At 35.5% G+C, this 20,819-nt stretch overlaps 3 protein-coding genes across 5 annotated transcripts in view; 2 read left to right on the forward strand and 1 right to left on the reverse strand.

Moving 5' to 3' along the window:
* Positions 1 to 20,819, forward strand: part of LOC126720390 (disease resistance protein RPV1-like) — an 80,523-nt gene that overhangs the window by 5,873 nt on the left and 53,831 nt on the right. Inside the window, exon 7 of one of the 3 annotated variants that reach the window (XM_050422818.1) lies at positions 117 to 1,029. The exons of the other annotated variants lie outside the window; for them this stretch is intronic. The gene's annotated coding sequence lies outside the window, so the exon portion shown is untranslated. Of the gene's footprint in view, positions 1 to 116; positions 1,030 to 20,819 lie in introns of those variants that run through there. 3 annotated transcript variants of the gene reach the window in all.
* On the forward strand, positions 994 to 5,368 carry LOC126720393 (uncharacterized). The gene is made up of 6 exons (XM_050422823.1): positions 994 to 1,078; positions 1,183 to 1,247; positions 1,322 to 1,390; positions 2,994 to 3,095; positions 4,020 to 4,079; positions 4,891 to 5,368. Exons 2-6 carry the CDS (start codon positions 1,242 to 1,244, stop codon positions 5,023 to 5,025), a joined length of 372 nt encoding a protein of 123 aa, XP_050278780.1. The 5' UTR covers positions 994 to 1,078; positions 1,183 to 1,241; the 3' UTR covers positions 5,026 to 5,368.
* LOC126720394 (serine/threonine-protein phosphatase 7 long form homolog) lies at positions 14,783 to 19,808 on the reverse strand. The gene is made up of 3 exons (XM_050422824.1): positions 19,565 to 19,808; positions 15,193 to 15,284; positions 14,783 to 15,081 (listed from the first exon to the last, which is right to left on the reverse strand). The coding sequence occupies exons 2-3, from the start codon at positions 15,280 to 15,282 to the stop codon at positions 14,818 to 14,820; spliced, it is 354 nt and encodes a 117-aa protein (XP_050278781.1). The 5' UTR covers positions 15,283 to 15,284; positions 19,565 to 19,808; the 3' UTR covers positions 14,783 to 14,817.

The following is a 20,819-nucleotide window of genomic DNA, read 5'->3' on the forward strand; positions in this document are numbered from 1 at the left end:
TTCTTTTGAGTTGTTGAATGCCAGTGTATGTCTCAACACTGTTTTATGAAAAAGGGGGAAAATAATGTTCGTATTTTCTTTAACTATTTTATGATTTGAATTGTCTTAACATGCAGATTAATTGGATGATTGTGATTGTAATGGGTTTCAATTTTTCTTGCCTTAATGCTATGATCACCTGCCTAGACTTCTCAATGGTAGAGAGCCATTTTCCAATGCAGCAGTTCCTCAGCCTTCTCTAGTCCCTGATCACAGTTGGTGTCTTTCCTTGACATCTGATTCAAGGCTTCTAATGGATATACCAAATGGAACTATTATTACATTGAAACTATTTTCCTTTGCATCATCTTCATTTGATTATTTTAAGTTGTTGAATGCCAGAGTATGTCTCCCTTTTTTGCATTGTTTGATTTGCATATTTGGGGGTCTTTTTCACTTCCTATTCTCTTTCTCTAAATTAATGGGCTCTTTCATGTGGGATACTAATTCAATTTGAAAGGACATTTATGCAAAGAAAAAGCAGAATTGGTGATCATTTTATTTGTTTTTGAATTTCATTTCTTGTAAATTTGTAATGGCAAAAGAGCCTTAAAAATTATTTGGGAAAAAAGCATTAAATTGTCTAGTTAATTCTTTGAGGCTATTGCTATCCAAGGCATGCATACCTAAATATCTTTTGATTAATATGAAGAAAGTATCCTTAATTTGAGGTTTAAATTCAAATCTACAAAGTCTGACCCTGTGGTAACAAGAAAATTATTATATAAAATGTAGCCATGTTGAAGCGTTCGGAAATTTGGCAAGAACAGAAAGTTTATATTTTGATTCTCAAAACCCTCCCCCTTGCCCTACCGAAGACCCAAAACAGAGAAACTATGGCTGTTCATAGAGTCAGAATATTTTCAGTCTTCATATTTCCCCATTGTTTATGATTTGTATCAGTATGTATAGCTTATGAATTGTTTTGAATACATGGGTTGCTGTTGTTATTGCAGTTAGTTGTTTCATGGCACATGAAAGCTGCTACCATGTGTGAATTTTCCAAGCTGGAGTTTATAGGTGGTCTACAAGGGCTAGGGTAAGTATATAAATAGTTATTTATGCTATACTTATTCTCAAGTTTAATGATATCAATTAAGAGTTTGGAACTGCCGTGATTAAGGCTATATATTCTGATGGCAGGATAGACTCTTTGGAGAAGTTCTGTGAAAAGATACCATTTATGCGCATGGAGCTGAAAGATGATCGTATGTGCTAGTGTTCATGAATTATGCTTTTTTCTAAAATTTAGTTTTAATATTGTAATTCATGTTGCTTTTAGGCGAAAACACTCACCCAATGGTCACGAACTCTTGAGCGCACTCTCCACCTTGCTTTTACAAGGCAGGAGGTACCATTTAAACTAAAGCTCATTGGTTGGTTTGATTAGCATTTCTAAGCTAGAGATACAATTGTTGTGCTTTTGTTGCTGAAAATGATTTTTGCTTGTATTTGTCCAGGAAAAGGTACTCTTTTCTCTGCGTGAATGCTTGGATTCGTACATACTCTTGACCTATGGATATTTATTTTCACTGCAGAAAATGAAGACTTTTTAATAGTTTTCAACTTTTCACTTTTCTCAGTTAGTCTTTTAGGTAGGTATAGTACTTGTTATTGCTATTTTTTTTTTCCCTGAATAATTCCTTTTATTAGAAAAATCAGCATCCTAAGGTGATATCACTTATTTAACCTTTAGATGGAGTGTATGCATGATAAGCTTGTCTTTTTACTCTGAACTCAGAATGAGGTGTGCTCTGAGTGTGCTGGAGTTACTTTATGCCCTTCTGTTATTGTTAAAAATCAACTTGATTAATTCCTGCATGCAATCCTGCCATTAATTTTGAGTGGAAATGTCTAGACTTAGGTGCATTTTGATATGGATGTTAGATTCATGAACTCAGATGTTCTCCAGGCTTCAAATTTGGTTTATTTTATTTTTTAATATCTATATCAAATTCAGTGATGTATAAGTGAACTAGGAATTGATTTCTTCTTGAGGGCATACAGGATGTAGACGTAACATTAACATAGAATATCCAAAACAGTAAATTTTGAATTATTCATGAAACTGAAAAACAGTTTGAGAAAGAATGATTGAAGGTGTCTAAGTACGTTGATACCTGTGTTCATTTCATGTTGTGTGGCACTGGCTGCTCATAGATTTAGGTACTAAAACTCAAACCAGGGATGTACAGTTTCTTGCATTAGTTCTTAAATTATACAGTGACCTGTTCTTTTGGATTTTATTATTGTCCTGTTGTGCTAAGATATATAGTGTCCTTGTATGTGCATAATAGCATCAAAAAGTCACTACTGCATGTATATAGCAGGAATCGGAGCTTTTGACAACTACGCTAAATGACTGAATCTTTGATGTATAGGTGCCTCTTAAAGCTTGTATTACTATTATCCCTAGAACAATGGCGGGGGGTTTAGATGTTTAAGTTTCATTTATACAGTGTTTCCTCCTCATTTTTTGTTGGAATAAACATGGATAGATGAATTTTGATAGGCAGAGATGGCAAAGCTAAATGCATTTTTCCAGTTCCCTATGGATGATAATTTCCAGCAATTTTACAATATGGAGAGACGTGCTGACATTACTGAGCTAATTGAAACATAGCAAAGAGACAATGAGCCACTTGCTGAATTTTTTGCGTAGTGTTATGGCTGTCTAGGTGGATATGAACCTTGATGGGTGTGAAATTTCATTTAGCTTAAAAGGCTGTACATTCAAAAGCGTGGGGATGCATGTCTGTATTCATGCACACATGATTACAAACAGATTTTTCCTTCAGCTTCTATGTCAGCTCTGTGCTACATTTTATATACTTTAATAAAAGTTATATATAACAACTAAAAATTCAATTATGTATGTGTCTTTTTTATACAATGTCATCGTCACCCAAATTCTGGTTACATATGCAGGTAGCTGATTTTTCGTAGTATTTCAGGGTCAGAAATCTTTAGCATTGGATACAACTATTGGAATGTGGCAATTACTGTTTGCCAAAAAGCAGCGGCCATTGGTTGAACACTGGAGCCAGTTCTTACAGGTAGCTTACTATCCATATTTTGATCTAATGAGAATAAGTAGTGAATTCTTGTGACCTATGGTGAAAAGAATTATATAGCTGGCAACATGTTGGGATTAAGGCACTGTTAAGTGAGCTGCAATAGGAAGTGAGAATATATTGCTAATTATGTTTATTATTAATTCAACCTTGATGCTCTATGGGGATCTATCTTCAGGTCTCTGTGATGTTAGAAACGGAACATAGGCATCTATGCTATTGTTAGATTTTTTTTTCTGTGTGTGTTTTTGTTTTGTTTTCATCTTCTTTCTTTCTTCCCTGACCCCCCAAAAGGATTCACTCATTGTGAGACAAAATGCCTGGCGGTTTTGGCAAGAATCTTACCAACCACCATGCCAACATTATTGGTAACTGCTGTTGTCGGTCGATTTGGTGAAGTTTTGTCAGTGGCGGGATGTGATGGTTGGTGGATGAACATCTCTACACCTAGTCTCATTAACTAATTTGCCCTCATAAATTATTTAATCCAAAAAATAGCTTGGTGGCTGGTTTTGTGACTGGACTTTTTGCGATTCTTGGTTTAGTTAGGCACCAGTGGTTACTGCATATGACCAATCTAAGCACATGATAATAGATATACCATTAGGTGTAGACTTTGTTTTTCATATTGATTCCCTTGTGAAATTTTCTGTGGATAGATGAATTTTCTTTTCTAGGGTAACTTTTCAAAGAATAAAATAAAATATTTTCTAGGATATTGGATTTGTGTCCCCTTTTTTAAACGATATTTAAAATTAAATAAATTCATGGATGTGTGTTGAGTTATAAAGGATTGATTGGGTTGATGTTATGAACTCCATCAGCTTTCTTCTGTATCTTTTATGAGAGGATTAATTAATATTTTTTCCTTTGGCTTCTCTTTTCTGTTTTGATGTTGATGCTCAGGGTCGGCATAACAAAGCAATATCTAGGGACACGTGGTCTCAACTATTGGAGTTTGCAAGGGTAAGATATAAAATGGATTATTACACACTGCATCATTATTTCAAGATTAAATGCCTACGTTTCATTTACACCTGCATATGCAATCAGTACCCTTTTCAACTGCATTTTTATCTCCTCAAACTCATGAAGTATGATATGCATTGTGCTGCCTCCCCTTCCTCCACCTTTTAATTTTTTTTTTTTTTTTTTTAAATATTATTTTAAAAGTAGCTATCTTAGTATGTAGAGTTATGTTTCCAGGACAGGTGAGAGGGATAATCTTAGCTTGACTTCATTCTTTTTCTTTGTTTCCTTTTTTTTTTTTTTTTTTTTTTTTTTTGTTTTTTTGTTTTTTGTTTTTTTGTCTCTCCACAGACTGAACAATCTTATTCATACCTTCATTTCTATTTTGGTATTCTTACCTCCCACACAACAAAGATGCAGCACTAATGGCAATTCTGATTATTCCATCTCTTTCTTTGTGTAGTTGAAAACAAGGTCAAGGTTTTTGCTTTCCTAATCAATTTTTACCTTGTTGAAGTTTATTAAACAATCACCAGCATTTTAATTTTTGATCTTCTGAATAAATTACTAGGTATCGTGATATTCATTGCCTTTAGAGAGTGATTGATTTATCTCTTATGAATAAAATTGTTTTTACTTTTTGAAAAAAATATTCATAGCCGTTGAAGACTTGAATCTTCTTTAATAAGAAAGGAAACAAAATGAAACATTGATATCGTCCTTTCATGAGCATTATGTATATTGAGGCGTCTTGCTGGTTTCGATGCTGGTCATGGCGCTACTAAATTTTCATGCTTTGTATATCCAGACGGTGGACCCTGCATTAACAAATTATGATGCGGAAGGTGCATGGCCCTATCTTATTGATGAATTTGTTGAATATTTGAATGAAAATGGCATCATCCAAAATGTCCAGTTGAATGATTTGAGCCAAAAACGATGACGAGGTGCTGGAGTAGTGATTTATCATCTTTCTTTAGTGTGGTTAAATTGCGATGTTCTGTGATATTATTGGTTTATCACTAAAAGGTAAAATACCCCCAAAAAGGAATGAGAAGACATGAGTTCCAATTCAACCTTGTTTTCCACTGACGATTCATTTGCAACCTTTGTAGTTAATGGGACTGCTGATGTGGTATATGCATTTTCCTGTAAAATAAGTTATGAGAATCGAGAACCTACTTGTACTACTAAGCACTAGTAGTAATAGTAGGTTAAAAAGGAATTTTCTTTTGTTTGGATAAAATATTTCCTCCATACGATAGTATGGACTTTGGTACTTGAAATATGTCTCCTCATGAATGAATCCAATATTATGGACCGGGCAAACACGGTTTAGTGTACATGATAACTTGATAACTCTAGCTAATGGACCGGCAAACATGGTTTAGAGTTGACATTGTAAACCTAGCTATCAAGCCCTGGATTCAAAATGAGAGAAGGCTGGAACATATGGGTGTAGTCACCTAGCATGTATCAATTCCATGGAGTGGTTCATTCATGCAGTTGTGGGCTACACATGCTGTGAGACGAGTGGGAATGCCTCAAGCTGGAGTGACCAGGGAAGCTAGACAACGTTCTTTCTTTATTATATTTTCTTAACAAAGAAATTAAGATGAAATGTGAGAACCTCTTTAGGGGTATAAAGTACAAACTACTACAAACTAACGCATTTGCCTTGAGCTAGACTATTTCATTCTAGGGCTTAGCATGATCATTGAGTTTTTATCCTAGCTGATTTGACAATTTCTTCTAGGGATTAGTAGGATTATTGAGTTTTAGTCCGAGCTAATTCCACCCCTATGGGGATTCACTAATCCTATGATATTTTATTTAAAAAAAAAAAAAAAAGTGCCATATACCCATCCAAGATCTAACCCTGCGTGCGAAATGGGCCTTGAAACATTTAGTGATTCTTGGGCTTAAAACTATGTCTAGAATATATTCCATCGCGGCGATTTTGGCCCATTAGCATTTATTTTTAAAATATTTAGGCCCGAAACACTGTTTGGGAAATAAATAGGTAAATACCACTTTTGGTAGTACTCGAGCTTGGAGAGCTCGAGTACCCCATTTTTCTGTTCCAACGTGGCAAATGACGTTGGCATCTGAATTTAAAAAATAAAGTTGATACCCGAGCTCATGAAGCTCGAGTACTGCTCAGCGATCTCTCCCTATTACCCCACACTTAAACCATCTGTTACCCACAATACCCAACCAAGAACAGAGCAAAACATACCCTTACCAGAACACAGTCTCACTCTCACTCTCACCTAAACGTTCAAACCCCAAACGTTGAAACCCTCACACCATCGGCGGCAGAAATTAAAAACGTCGTTGTGATCGCTTTCGCGTATCGATGATGGCCGGGGGAGTGGAATCGTGGTCTTCGTCGCCGTCGCGCCTGAGGGAATAGGAGAAGGGAAAGTGGTGGTTGTTGGAGGAGCGATGGTAATGGCCTTTTCTGTTGGGTGACAGTGGTGCGACGTCGTCTTCGTCCTCATCTTCTTCTTCGCCCTTTCTTCTCCCTGTCTCCGACCAATTAGGGTTTTCAATTTCATTTCACAGAGTCGCCACGCGGACCATTTCCCCTTCAATGGCGCTTTGTAAGCTCTCTCTCTCCGAAAAATTTGAGTTCTTTTTCTCTTAATTTTCACTAATCCAACTGGTTTTGGCGCTGCAATTCCATGTCTTGGTTTTTGTTTTAAATTTTCAAGAAATTTCATACTTTTTTGAATTTTGGTGCATAATGTGTTGTGAAGAACTTAGCATGTTGATTTTTTTGAAAGAAGTTCTAATTTTTTTATCTGGGTTTTAGTTTTTGGTGAATAATGTGTTGTGAAGAACTTAGCTAGTTTGATTGTGTGGGTGCTGTGAGGTTGTGTTGGTGAATTTGGAAGTTAGTGTGTTTGAATGAAAAATTGGAAGCACTGAAGGCTGAAGGTATAAATCTTGGACTTTTATAGCTTTTTTTTTTTTTTTTTTTACAGAAGTGATAGAAGACTTTTATAGCTTTAAATTGCACTAATAATGTAAACTTACGTTATAGACAAACAAATCCACATTATTAAACCCCCAGCATTCATTGTAAATGAAAAGAGATACTACTACAAATCTATCATTTAACAAAATGGCGATTTCCACTAAAAAAAGAAAGAAAGAAGGGGGGCATTGTTAGTACGGACCAAATTAAGATAAGATGGACCACATAATTGTCTTTGGGGTGACACAAGAATTGTGTTTCCTGCATGTGCTTCATGATTCTCTTAATGTATAAATTCAGTTTAGGATTCTATTATTGAAAAGGAGATCATTACTAGAATAAGTCCACCTCACAGCAAAAAAAAGGTTAGTCCATAATTAAGGTTGTGGGGTGTGTATTCTCTGGGAAAAAGAAAAAGGTTTTGAGGGTGCGCATCCCCTGCCCATCTCACCCTAAAATCCATATTTTTCATGTTTCCTGTCTTGTTTGTCCTCATATGTCCAAGCTGACCACATGCCCCACAAACAAAACTCTCTCTTGCAGATTTCTTGTCCTTAAAAACCTTGACTTTATCTCCCGATATTTTGATTTTCTTACTGACTAGACCAACACTTGTGATATCATTCTTTTTCGTTAAAGCTTTCACCTAAAGCTTTCCATACTTGCCTTTTTTCGCAATAACATTTTCTACCTCCTTCATGTCTTTATTAAATATCTCTTTGGAAGAATAGGACCCATCAGGTTGGGCAGTACTGACAATTTGCTTGATCCGATTTGTGTTCTCAAAACCAAAACTTGGTTGCAAGCCCAAAGCCAGCCCTGTTTCCTCCCTCACAACTTTAGTCTTTTTCTTCTTCCTCCTCTCAGCCTCATCATCTTCCATGAGTAACCTGCATAATTCGGCAGCTTCAACGGCTTCATCTTCATTTTCCTCTTCTGCCTGAGCTATGGATGGGCGCCTTCTCATTTTGAGCCCCTTAACACCATCTGCTTTGTCATGCTTTGACTCATAGTTACCTACTTCTTCCTCACATTCCTCTGCATCAAGAAGATTCTCTAAATCCCCAGCAAATGAATCAAGATCACTATTTCCTTCAGAGTCACTCTCATTTTCACGATCTAAGGCAGAAAGACTCTGAACTTGTCGTTCCCAAATCTCCTGACACTTCTCCCTTGTCTGCTGTTGCAGTTGAAGAAATGACATCTGCTGGCCACGCGCATACTTGCTGATAGTTGTGGGATCAATCTGTATCCCCGATGCAGCTTGCTCACTTGAAAGTTTGCGTATCATAGCAATACGGTGCCACTTAGTCAGTTTCGCAATCTCCTCCTCACAAACATCCAACTTCAGAAGAACCTCCCGTGCTTTGCAGTATTTGATAATTCAACTATTCTTTTAGTCTTCCGGAACTCAAAACTAGGACTTCCATCCTGACTGACCTGGTCTAGGTCAATAATTTCTTTGGGCTGTTTGATTATGATTTTCTTCTGAGGCTGTTCTCTATCTGTTTCTGTAGGTGGATAAGACTGTTTTCTTTTCTTGCATGAGGGTCAGTGATAATGGGAATGGGTTAGAATTCATTGAATTTGTGGTTCCCACTAAGTTTTTTATTTGGGTTTTAGTTTTTGGTGAATAATGTGTTGTGAAGAACTTAACTAGTTTGATTGTGTGGGTGCTGTGACTTGTGAGGTTGTGTTGGTGATTTTGGAACTTAGTGTAGGTAAGTTTAATTGAAGTTTCTCCTTTCTAAGGTGAGAAGATATTGAAAGAGGGAGAGAGAAATAGATCATAGAGAAAGGGGATTTGGTTCCATTTTTGGTATTTTCAGCTAACACACTATAGGTAAATGCTCTCTCTCTCTAATATTTCCACTTTGAAGTTTCACTGATCATAATTTGGTTCCATTTTTGCCTAATCCCATGTCATTCTCTCTATTTTTTAACAACGGGAAAAAATGGACTGATGATATAGACCTATACAACTGAGAGAGAGTCTGAGTTTGTAAGGTAGAGATTGAAATCTGTGGGTTGCCTCCACTGTCAGCACGGACTGATGGTTCTTTTGTTCTTTATTTTTTATTTTTTGGTATTTGGGTTATATTGGGTTTTGCCTAAAGAAATTGGATTAGAATTGTTTTTGTTTTTGTCTATTTGGGTTGCATTCGTTTTGGGTATCTGTTTAAAATCAACATGCATGCCTTTTTATTTATGTTTTTATTTTTTTTATTGGTATTTATTTCATTCCTTCTTCCTATGTTCTTGTTTCTAATGTTCTCTTTGTTCGTTTTTGTCAAGTTATTTGAATGCTTTTTATTAAAAAAATTAAAATCAAATTTAATTTTTTCCTTGTAGTTGCGATACATAGGTTACAGCGTTCACAGATTATAGTGATTACGTCATTGCATTAGAACGAGCACCAAAAATTTTGAAAGGTAAGTTTTTATGAATTTCCCCCTTAATTGTCCCATTCTTAATTTAATCTTTTGTTAATAAACGGTTGATTAATTTGTGCTATATGTTCAAATTCCAACAAGATTTGGTTTTTGAGATTAATTTATGATTAGTTTTGGAGTTAGTTTACAAAAGAAACACAGTTGACAAAAATCTACATAAATAATTAGTTACATGTAAAACTATAGCTGTTGAACAATTATTGATTATGATGTGAGGGGGTGAATTCTATTGAATTTTGAGTCAATGTTATTTTTTTTTAAGTTCAATGTAGCCAAATAGATGCATTGAGAATCGAAAAGAGTTTTAGTTTCAGCATTCAAATTTAGTTAGTTGGTTGGTAAATATTTGTTTTTAAGGCATTGAAATTGGAAAGATATGTTATCTATTTGTTTATTATTTTGACTCAACCTATTAACTGAGGATAGAACACAAAAATCATTTACTTTTTGTTTGTGGGTCTAGGTTGATACTCTTCAAACTTTGTATTACATGCATGTGTATGTATGTTTTGTTTGAAATGTGATTTTACAATTAGCTTTTGTTTAGATAGTTTCCCTCACCACATGTTTGATGTGGAGCAACTTAAATGTTGTAGCCTAACTATGTTCATATTTATTTTTGTATTGTAGACAGTTTAGCCTCAGTATATGCACTTTATCTTTGCATCTTATAAGCCTTCAAAGAGATGAATGACAATATCTTCTTTGGTCTTGAAATATTTCTGGTATGTCCATACCATTCTCATCCTGCTTAATCATATTTAACTGAGTTATATTTTAGATCAAGTTACATTTTCAACAACAAATAATGACATAGGAATTATATGTGTAGCCATTTGTAATTTCTTGTGGCTGGATTCTTTTAAAATAGAGTTCTAAACATGTTTATATCTATAATTACTTATAGCTAGGAATTGATTTTCTCATGCCCAACCTTTACCACTCCGATGCAAAGAATTATTGCAATTCTTAGCCTGTATGGATCATATCATTTGAGTTTTGTGTTTGCCTTTGTCTTTGTTCTTCTGCTTGCAATATCCCCACTAAATCTGGACATTTTTTCCACTGTATTATTGTAGTTCTTAGCCTATATGGGTCATTCATCTTTAGTTGGTTTATAATCATTTAATCCTTTCATAATTTTCTGCACACTTTGTGTTGGCATCATTAGAGATGCTTTGGTGAGAAAGCATATAAAGTCTTTGGAGGTTATTTTCCTTTCTTTCAAAAGAACAATGTTAGTCAAAAATGCCTATCAGTTTTTTGATAAATGTATTGCGAGAGAGTAGGAGATCAGTGGCACTAAATTGAGTGACCATATTATATTTTATGAATATGACTTCCATTCTTTCACCACTTTATTTTCACACATCATAGTTTGCTGATTTGAAGCTTTGGATCTTTATTTTCTCACATCATATTGGGGGCTCAATTGAGTTATTGTTTGCATTTGCTACATTTTTTAATTGGTTGCTTAAGCAGTAAATATTTTACTATGGGTTGGTAGTTTGAACAGTCAAGAAAGAAACCTGAGAAATCATAAAATAATTTTATAGAGATGCTAAATGTTATTATCTGCGCCATTCTAACTTGCGCCTTAGTTATTGTTAACTATGCTTTCTTCCTTTGAAAATTTGTTTGAACAATTTGGTGGGTTATTCTTATGAAAAGCATGCCAACTATAAAGTTTCCAGTTACTCATTATAGAACCCATAACCAACAAATTTGCCACTACCCATAAAGGTTTTTTTTTTTTTTTTGGTTAATATATATGATATAGGTTTGGGTATTTTGGCTGGATTGGTTTTGATTTTGGTATTTGGGTTAGATTTGGTTTTGATTAAGTTATTTGGTAGACTTTTTGATATTAAATGATCACATAAGAACTTTTGAAGTGGAATATATACTCCACAAGTTTATGTGCTCAGTGCTCTTTACCTTAAGTGTCCAAATAGTGGGGTCACCTTAGTAGAAATAAATTTGAAGCAAAAAATAGTGTATTTTGTGGAAGCATAACAAATTATAAAATAAGTTAAGTTGGAACTTTTAGTGTTTAATGAGTGGATTGGGTTTCTCAAAAAAAAAAAAAAAAAAAAAAAAGCTTTAGGGATTTTTAAAGAATGTGAGTGAAAGGTTTATGCATTTGGGATCAAATGTGGTCTGGACACTAGGAGTAGATGATGGCCTAGGTGTTTACTATTTACCCTCCCTAAAAAATCACTAACATAAGCACTCTACCTTAGATACAGTAGAAAGAGAGACACTCTTGGTCCTTCACTAGTCACTAAATTATGGTCATCAATAAAATTGGTTTCATTTTCAGGTACTACTCCATGTCTTGTACAACTAATGGGATTATTCTTCGTTCCAGAGTCTCTCCTAGATGGCTGGTGGGTCCAAATATCTTGATGGGAATGTAATTTATATGTTGTTTTAATTTTGTGACTAAAAAGAAGACGATTTAGAAGTATTAGTGAAGAAGAGAAAGATCAATTTTTATGACATGTAACAATATTCTTTCATTATTTCATGACTATATATATATGTGTCTGAATTGGACTTTATTGTAGATGTGGGATTTATATTATGGGTGAAAGCTTACTATGTTGGTATTGGCTAGCACGTGCAGCCCAAAGTAATTCTGAAAAAAATAGGACTGGGTACCATGTTGACAATTTTGCAAGTTGGCAGGTTGGTACCCGAGCTTGGTGGACTCGGGTACTTTGTGAAGTACCCGAGTCCAGCAAGCTCGGGTACCAACCTGCCAATTTGCAAAATCGTCAACATTGGTTACCCAGTCCTATTTTGAAAATTGGCAGGTTAGTACTCGAGATTGGTGAACTCGGGTACCTTGTGAAGTACCCGAGTCCACCAAGCTCGGGTACCAACCTGCCAATTTTCAAAATTGTCAACATTGTGTACCCAGTCGTATTTTGTTCATTTGCAGGTTGGTACCCGAGCTTGCTAGACTCGGGTACTTCACAAGGTACTCGAGTCCAGAAAGCTCGGGTACCAACCTGCCAATTTTCAAAATTGTCAACGCGGTACCCAGGCCTATTTTGAAAATTGGCAGGTTGGTACCCGAGCTTCCTGGACTCGGGTACCTCACAAGGTACCCGAGTTCATCAAGCTCGGGTACCAACCTGCCCATTTCCAGAACTTACTTGGGACAACTGGAAAAAACTAGGCAGATTATTAGTACCCGAGTTCACCAAGCTCGGGTACCAATCTGCCTACTCCGGAATTACCAAATTTCAGAACAGAAAAAAAATGACTGTCAGATTAGTACCTGAGTCCACCAAGCTCAGTGCATGGGTAATTCTCTTTTTTTTTTTTGAATTGGCGAGACTTAATTAGAATGGTTTCGTATCTTCTTTCATTTTTTCTTTTTGTGTCTTTCAGTATTTCAGTATTTATCCGTCATGTGATGATTTACTTTAAAGTTGTAAATCATGAATCAGACCAATAGGAAAGCAATGAAAAGCTTTAGCTGCCCTGATTATCATCAAGAATGTGACCGAAATTATTATCATCATCAAAGCCTGATTCAAGAAGCGATAAAAATGGAGAAAAATATCAAATAGAAATCTACCATTGATCAGTCTTGAAGAGCAATCATATTATTTCTTGTATCAAACTTGAGATCCTGGCTTAGTTTGACATTACGCAACATGTACAGCAACATAAAATCATGTCTTTGGTAGTACTAAAAAGGATATAAATCTAAGCACCCATAAAAGCATTTCAAGCCTTTCAAGATGAGAGTAGTATGATAACAAAAAGGAGATCAAAGGCAAGGCCCACTAATAATGATAGCCATGCCATAAAAGGAAACTATAACAATATTAGTAGTTAGATGAGCAGTTGGTAGCACTTCCAACTCTTGGCATGCCGACATTTTCCCTCTTCGACTCTTCATCCACGGTGAAAGTTACACCACACACCTGACCAGAAATTTCCATCCTTGGCACAGGCTTCACCTCATTAAGGGGGTGTTCATAACTCCTCAAGCCTCCAGATGATGTGAAGAAGCATCCTTTGGAAAACAACAGAAACAGATAAATCAGCAACCTAGTAGACATGCTCATGATGTAATATCAAACAAATAGACTATAGTATTAGTATCTGGAAGTTCATTCTAATAATTACACAAAATCAAAACAAGTCCTACTTTTTTGAACTTTTTTTAACAATGTGGTAGATAAATGACAGCACTTGATAAATGGGAAAATGAGTTGATTAGAATACCATCAATTGTTGAAATATTTTGCAAAAATAGGGACTTCAGCATGCTGAATTTGAATACTTATCACTTCATTCACATCATATCCTATTTTTTGTTTCAATCCAATGGATGATACGATTGAAAAACACTTGTAAGAAATGGGCATTAGCATTTTACACATAATGATCCAACACATACAAAATCAACACTAGAAATAATGCAGTCATCAACACCAAGCATAAGAAGAGAAAGTCTTGATAAGTAAGAAAGATATATAATTAAGAATGTTTATTCACTCCAAAGTGAATTGTAAGTACAAAAACTACATGCCAAAGCGGTTCCCACTTGTAAGACACGATACCTGATTTGGCCGCAGTGAAGTAAACGACACACGATAGGCACGTAGGACGTGCATCGAATGTTCAGTTGTTATCTTAGCCCCTTTCCATCTAGCAAACAACACAGACATAACCTTCATATTAGTTACTTACATAATTCTCATGCGAACAAAGTTAATGAGGAAATGTAAAACGATAACTATCTAAGATGCTACATACCTGACAGCAAGTGGACCTGGAGGCAGTGCCTGGTGTGGATGCCTCATCACAGGACATATGTGGGGAAACCTTGCCCACGCCCACAACTGCACCAATAGTAGTGCACCCCCAATCTGCTTGGCTGTCTTCTCTGATGCCTTACAGAGGTGTCTATAGAGCCAACTTAGTGCTGCACTACCCCAACTATACTTCTTTCCGTTGCTGATTGGATCGAAATATTGCAAATACCTAACTGAGATCCGTTCTCCAGACTTATCCATAAATAGCGTACCACCTAACAACTCCAATATGTAAAAACGAGCATACTTCTGCACAAGCGCCTCAGGGGCGTCAACCGGGAGAGGGTCGCGAAACTGATCCTCAAGCCATTTGGCTTTTATGCTCGCCCCTTCCAGCACTCCAGTGTTCTTTCTGTTGTTTCTAAGTTCTCTATTTGGCGGTATACGCCCTAGCAATCTTCTGTAGACGTCACGCCAACTGCCCGTCGAGGGTATAGATTCCACCAACGGCAAGCCATCTACAGGTACCCCATTATAGCCTCCATATCTTGTAGTGTGATGGTCATCTCACCGTGGGGCAAGTGAAATGAGTGCGTCTCCGGCCGCCATCTCTCCACCAACGCTGTGATCAATGCGTGGTCAATGTCCATATGTGGGACCCGAAGCAGCCCATCTAACCCCGCATCAGTGATATAAGCGAGAATTCGTAGATCTAACCCATCTACCCCTCCTTCAAGCAGACCTTTGTCTCGGTGACGACAAGTCAATACACCTGGCACTTCCTGCAAATAGAGCAGCGTAGTATTAATAATAATTACAGTACCACATAATAAGTACGCTTCAAAGTTAAATTCCGCCCATCTTTCGACTACATATATTGAACAAGTGCATACCTCGCCTTCCAAATGAGCATCCAAAAGCAAACTTGAACGATGCTTATCCTGCCTCGTGCACAAAGTCTGTATAGCTCCATGTGGGTCCATATCTGGCATTTGGAAACAACATCAAGACAGTCTTATTTATTTATTTTTAATTATAAACAAATTTTTCTGAAAATGGCAACATTATTCATCTAATACAGTCTTTCACTGATTTAATAAATTATTTTAGAAAAGTTAGTTATCAAAGCATGTGTTTCGACAATTGATTCATTTAACAAATTAACATTTCTTTTGATAAATTAACATAGTATCAAAGCATGTGTTTCTACAATTGAAACTTATCTCTACACTACTAAAATAAATTATAAATAACATAAAAACGTGTTAAAATAATAATTAAATTCACTATTTTTTAACATGAGACAGAACTTTTTATCGTGCAATGTGTGCATGTGTGTGAGTGCGTGAAAAGATTTGTGCAGCTCATGGGTCCGGGATACAATTATAATTTTCCGAGTAACATTGGAAAGATATACATTTGGACCACAATACCAAGTTCCCGTTCACATTGGCAATCGGTATTCTCAAAACCATATCAGTTTCCTTAAAGAATAAGAGATTGCAGTCATTAATAAATTTTAATTGATTTAATTAGTACAAAATCTTGAAATAAATTTTGATGCTGTCACTTTTCGCCATTTGGGTTATTTACATACCAATCACACCCAAAAAATGCCAAAAATGTAAGCACATCATGGGTAGTTCAATTTTCTTCTCAAATATAGAGTTTTAATGGCTTATTGACTTGAATAAAATGAATTACAAAAAAAAAATTGAGTACGCGATTGTGTGGTGCAATAACATTCTTCACAATACAAATTGCATAAATTCTCTTTTTAATAAATCTAAAATATTCAAATAAACTTGCATATTCATATTTGCATTAACCTAGTATGCTGAAAAAATTATTGGAGACAAAAGCCACTGCCATTCTTGAACAGAAAGAAGCAGCAGAAAGAATGAAAGAAAACAAAATCAAACAGAAAATGAAGAAACAATAAAATTCCAGCAATTATGAAATAATAGCACCACAAGTATGGACTGAGGTGTGAGCCATGTCTTCCTTAACTATATTTAGCATAAAGAATAACATCTTCCATGATATGCGTATTGAACAATGTTGGAAAGATCAATACATGGGGAGGGAAACTAAAAAGTACAAATCATGGAGTATCATACAAGAGCAAAACGATCACAAATGTTGCTTCTTATTTTTATAAGTGCAAATTCAACCAACAAGTTACAAGCTTTCCTCTTCACATGGTTAACTTGCTGCTTTAGACTTGAAAAGAATGAGACTTGAGAGTATTAACTCTAAAGTTTTAAGGATTATTAGAAGTTCACCGTTGTATAAAGAAGAGAATAACAGATTTCCATATGTTAGTTTGAAAAAGAAAGAAAAACCTATGAGATTCTTCCAACTTGAAATTTGAGCTCTAGTTGTATATATTGTCTGGCTGTGAGTCTATGACATCAAATGGTGGACTAAGATCTCAACAGAAGGGGAACAAAAACAAAGACAAAAACAAACTAAGTACATGCATGTATGACTTCAATACTATGTTAATTGTTTGAGTATCTATTTCTAATTTAAGAACAAAACTATACCTTAAGGTAATCCTAAAAGGTGGAGTCACAAAAAGAGAGAGATTAAAATAAAAAATAAGATCATATGTTAAAAGATGATATGTTGAAGTGACAAAATTTGGTAATATCACCTCAAGCAGAACTTTTAATTTGATGTTAGGGGATGACCAGAGCAATACACCAATTTATGCCAGTAATCCTTGTACTAAATGAAATTTTCTTTTCCTTTAAGCAGAGGATGGTGGATAAATTAAGAAGAGTTATGAATGTACCTAATGTGAGAGGAAAAAAGAAAAAAGAAAAGAAAAAGGAAAGCAATGCCCTATGCCTAGTAATCAGGAAAAGGGAGGACAAAGTAGGGGAATGCATGAGATACATAGTTATGAAACTCACTTGAGGAATAGTAAGTGAAAAGTTATATACTTCAAAAGTTTTTTGATGAAGTTATACCAAAAGAGTTTGAGTTAGTTCAATAACCTAGAGGATAAAGGCCTAGAGAATAATTTGAGGTACATAATTTGGAACTCACTTAGAGAATAATAAGTGAATAGTTATTTGGTTGAAAAAGGTTTTAGACAAATAAAGTTATACAAAAAAGATTTGAGTTAGGTTAATAGGCTAATGGGTTGATGACATGGGAAGACTTGGTCTCACTTTGTAAATCACCTAGGTAAATCATTATAGTGAAAAAGTAGACCATTTGCTTCTTCATTGCAAAGTTGCTCCTAAGTTAAGGGCTCTCATTTTTTTTCCCCTATGTACAGAGAACAATGGTGACTGGTGATGCCAAAGAGAGTGATAGATGATTTATTTGGTTTTTATAGCTGGTCTAGCAAACATAGAAGCTCTCTTACTTATAATGGCACCACCTTTGTTTAATGTGGACCATATGGAGGGAGAAGGAAGTGAATGTTTAATGAAAAGGAGTCAACAGTTCTAGAGATAAAATCTGGCTTCTTAAGATCATTGTTCGAGTGGTCCCGATCATAGGAAATAATGAGTAAATTTCTATTCTTAGATTTCATTGATTCACTCTCTATTCATAGGCAATGATTAGTGTTTTCATTTTTTATGAGTATCTTCTACACACATCCAGTGTGCGTAGAGTATCTCCCCTTTCACAACTATTGCAGGTGGAAAATGGGGTTGAGGAGGAGGTCATGTAGATGGTCCAAGTGAAGATGCAAAGTTTTCAAACGATTTTGATCTGGTTTATATTGGAAGTAGCTGCTCTCTTTTGGTTATAGACAAAGGAAACTAGGCAATTCGAGAAATCCAACTTAATGATGACTACTGTTCTTACGACTATGATGGTAGTTTCCACCTAGGTATAACGAAAAAAATCAACACTTCCCTATGTCATTTTTATTTCAAGATCACAAAGGTGTGTAAGATGTGTTTTGATATTGCAGGGATAGCAGTGCTTGTTGCAGCTGCATTTTTTGGCTACATGCTAGCGTTGCTGCAGCAAAGGGTGCGAGCAATGTTTTCTTCCAAAGATGTAAGTTATCCTAGGATATGTGTTTTCAATCACTAGTTACTCCCTAAAGAATTAAAAAAAAAAGGGTCGTACCTAGTGCACAACAAAGTCAGCCTTACTATAATGGATGGGATGGTGATAATCGTCAAGTTCAACAACAGCAGCAACATATTCAGCAACAGCCACAACAACAACAGCAGCATCATTACAGGCACTTCTCATCTAGCCCTCAAACTTACTATGAGAAGAGCTGCGAAACAAATGAAATAGTCTTCGGAGCAGTTCAAGAACAGGATGGACGTCGTGAATTTTATTAGAGGGCACTACAATATGGAGTTCCTAGCTATAATCACTACAATATTCGGCCTCGATTGAATTACATGGGTTATTCTCAAGCCTATTGATCATCCTACAGCTACATTTTATTAGAGGGCAACAAAAGAAGCTTGTAAACTTTTAGTATGTGAGATATGAAGATGGGATGGTTAAAAGCGGATGTGAAAGGCAGGCATGACTGTTTCAGGGTTATCGTTTTTTTTTTTCTCATAGGTAACGTCTTCCAAAATTTCCTTAGTAAAAGAAGTACATATATGTAATATATACATCTGTTGGATGTGTATTTTATTTTAACTAGAAATTAAGAGGACCAAATCAAAGCTAGTCTTTTAGCCTCTTTGAAATATCTTTTAGCTTCTTGAAAATTGTCTGATGACAGCATAAGACCTGTTAAGCACTAAGATTGTGCGGAATTTACTAAAGCATCTTGCCATCTTCTACATGCAAGGCTGAAGGTATAAGTAAAATGTTAGCATTTATTTGCTCCTATATGTGTATGTAAGAACAGTGTGTGTCCATAACCATTCAAATAGCATTTGATAGAACTTAAATGCATTCATTGTAGTTAAATGTTTATATCAACTAACCATGAACTGTTAACTATGATTTTTCATAGTTGTAAAGTTTAATTAGAAAATAAAAATTAGAAAATGTTTATAGCACTTACTGCACTGCAATTCTCATCTCCCCTAAACTCATTTTACCTAATAATTAGAAAATAAAAAACCCAAAAGACAAGCACAACCAGACCAACATTCTAGTAATCACCGACAAATATATATTAACTAACTAACCAAATTGATCAAAACCCAGAATCAAATTAATTTCGGATCAAAACCCAGAATCAAACTATGCATAAAAATAACAAATTTACAAACAAAAATACCCACAAGCTGAACATGCAAGCTGAGTGAGACATACCTTGTGAGAGGGAGACCGAGAGCGAGACGGAGACGGAGAATGAAGCAGATCGCGAGATTGAGAGGGAGAATGAGAGTATTTGCGAGATTGAGAGGGAGAATGAGAGTATTTGCGAGATTGAGAGGCAGAATGAGAGTATTTGTGTGGAAATAGCTTTAGATTGAGAGGGAGATAGCGAGATTGAGAGAGGGAGATAGCGAGATTGAGAGGTTTGGTTTGTGGGTATGTTTTGCTCTGGGTAACAGATGGTAGCTCTGGGAACATATGGTTTAACTGTGGGGAAATAGGGAGACAACGTGGGTGAGCAGTACTCGAGCCTCCTGAGCTCGGGTACCAAGTTTATTTTTAAAATTTTTCTGTTCCAACGTGGGTTCCAACGTCAGGCGCCACGTTGGAACAGAAAAATGGGGTACTCGAGCTCTCCAAGCTCGAGTACTACCAAAAGTGGTATTTACCTATTTATTTCCCAAACAGTGTTTCGGGCCTAAATATTTTAAAAATAAATGCTAATGGGCCAAAATCGCCTTCCATCGCCATATATCAGATTTATGTTACAAGTTTCATTTTGTTTTTGGGCAAACAAGTATTGTTTTCAAAGTTTGGTCCATTTTTCAATTCCGTTTCTAGAAATTCAAAAGTAGAAATCAAATCTTCAAAGTGTGTAAAAAAGACTTTTAGAGTTTGGTCCATTTTTCTTCCTTTTAATGTCGCTAAGTATTTTCTAATGGCAAGATAATAAGTTGCAAAATGCATGATATAGTGCATGACTATGCCCAATTTATGACAAAAAATGAATCTTTCGAAATTGATGGTGATAGGAAGTTGGAGAGAGATTGTGAAAGTGCTTGTCATTTACATTTAAAATTTTTTTAAAAATGCAATGTCTTGAATCCATCTATCATGCAAAAAATCTATGCACTCTCATTCTTCTTTCGCATGAAAGGGATTATGAGTTTGAGATGCTCCTATCCAACTCATTCCGTCATTTTAGATGTTTACGAACATTAATTTTGGATTGTCCAATTTAGAAACTTCTGGATGCAATGGAAAAGTTAATACATTTAAGGTGTCTTCATATGTCTAAGAATGTTAAAATATTAGAATTGCCTGAAAGTATGTGCAATCTCTATAATTTAATTTGTAGAGAGTGGGCTTAAAAGCTAGGCTTTAATGGATCAAACAAAACGGATTGTGAATCAAAGATAGTAAGAAAGAAAAGAAAAACAAGCTTTGTGCAAAGAAAACCTTCCTTTTC

Source organism: Quercus robur, chromosome 4 (genome assembly GCF_932294415.1).
Source record: "Quercus robur chromosome 4, dhQueRobu3.1, whole genome shotgun sequence".
Lineage (NCBI taxonomy): Eukaryota > Viridiplantae > Streptophyta > Magnoliopsida > Fagales > Fagaceae > Quercus > Quercus robur.

Coding starts and splice junctions, on each gene's coding strand:
- LOC126720393 (XM_050422823.1), top strand. Junction 1,391..2,993: donor TTGCTTTTACAAGGCAGGAG/GTACCATTTAAA, acceptor GTAGTATTTCAG/GGTCAGAAATCTTTAGCATT. Junction 3,096..4,019: donor ACTGGAGCCAGTTCTTACAG/GTAGCTTACTAT, acceptor GTTGATGCTCAG/GGTCGGCATAACAAAGCAAT.
- LOC126720394 (XM_050422824.1), bottom strand. CDS start 15,282: ATGGACCCACATGGAGCTATACAGACTTTGTGCACGAGGCAGGATAAG. Junction 15,082..15,192: donor ATGCTCATTTGGAAGGCGAG/GTATGCACTTGT, acceptor CTCTATTTGCAG/GAAGTGCCAGGTGTATTGAC.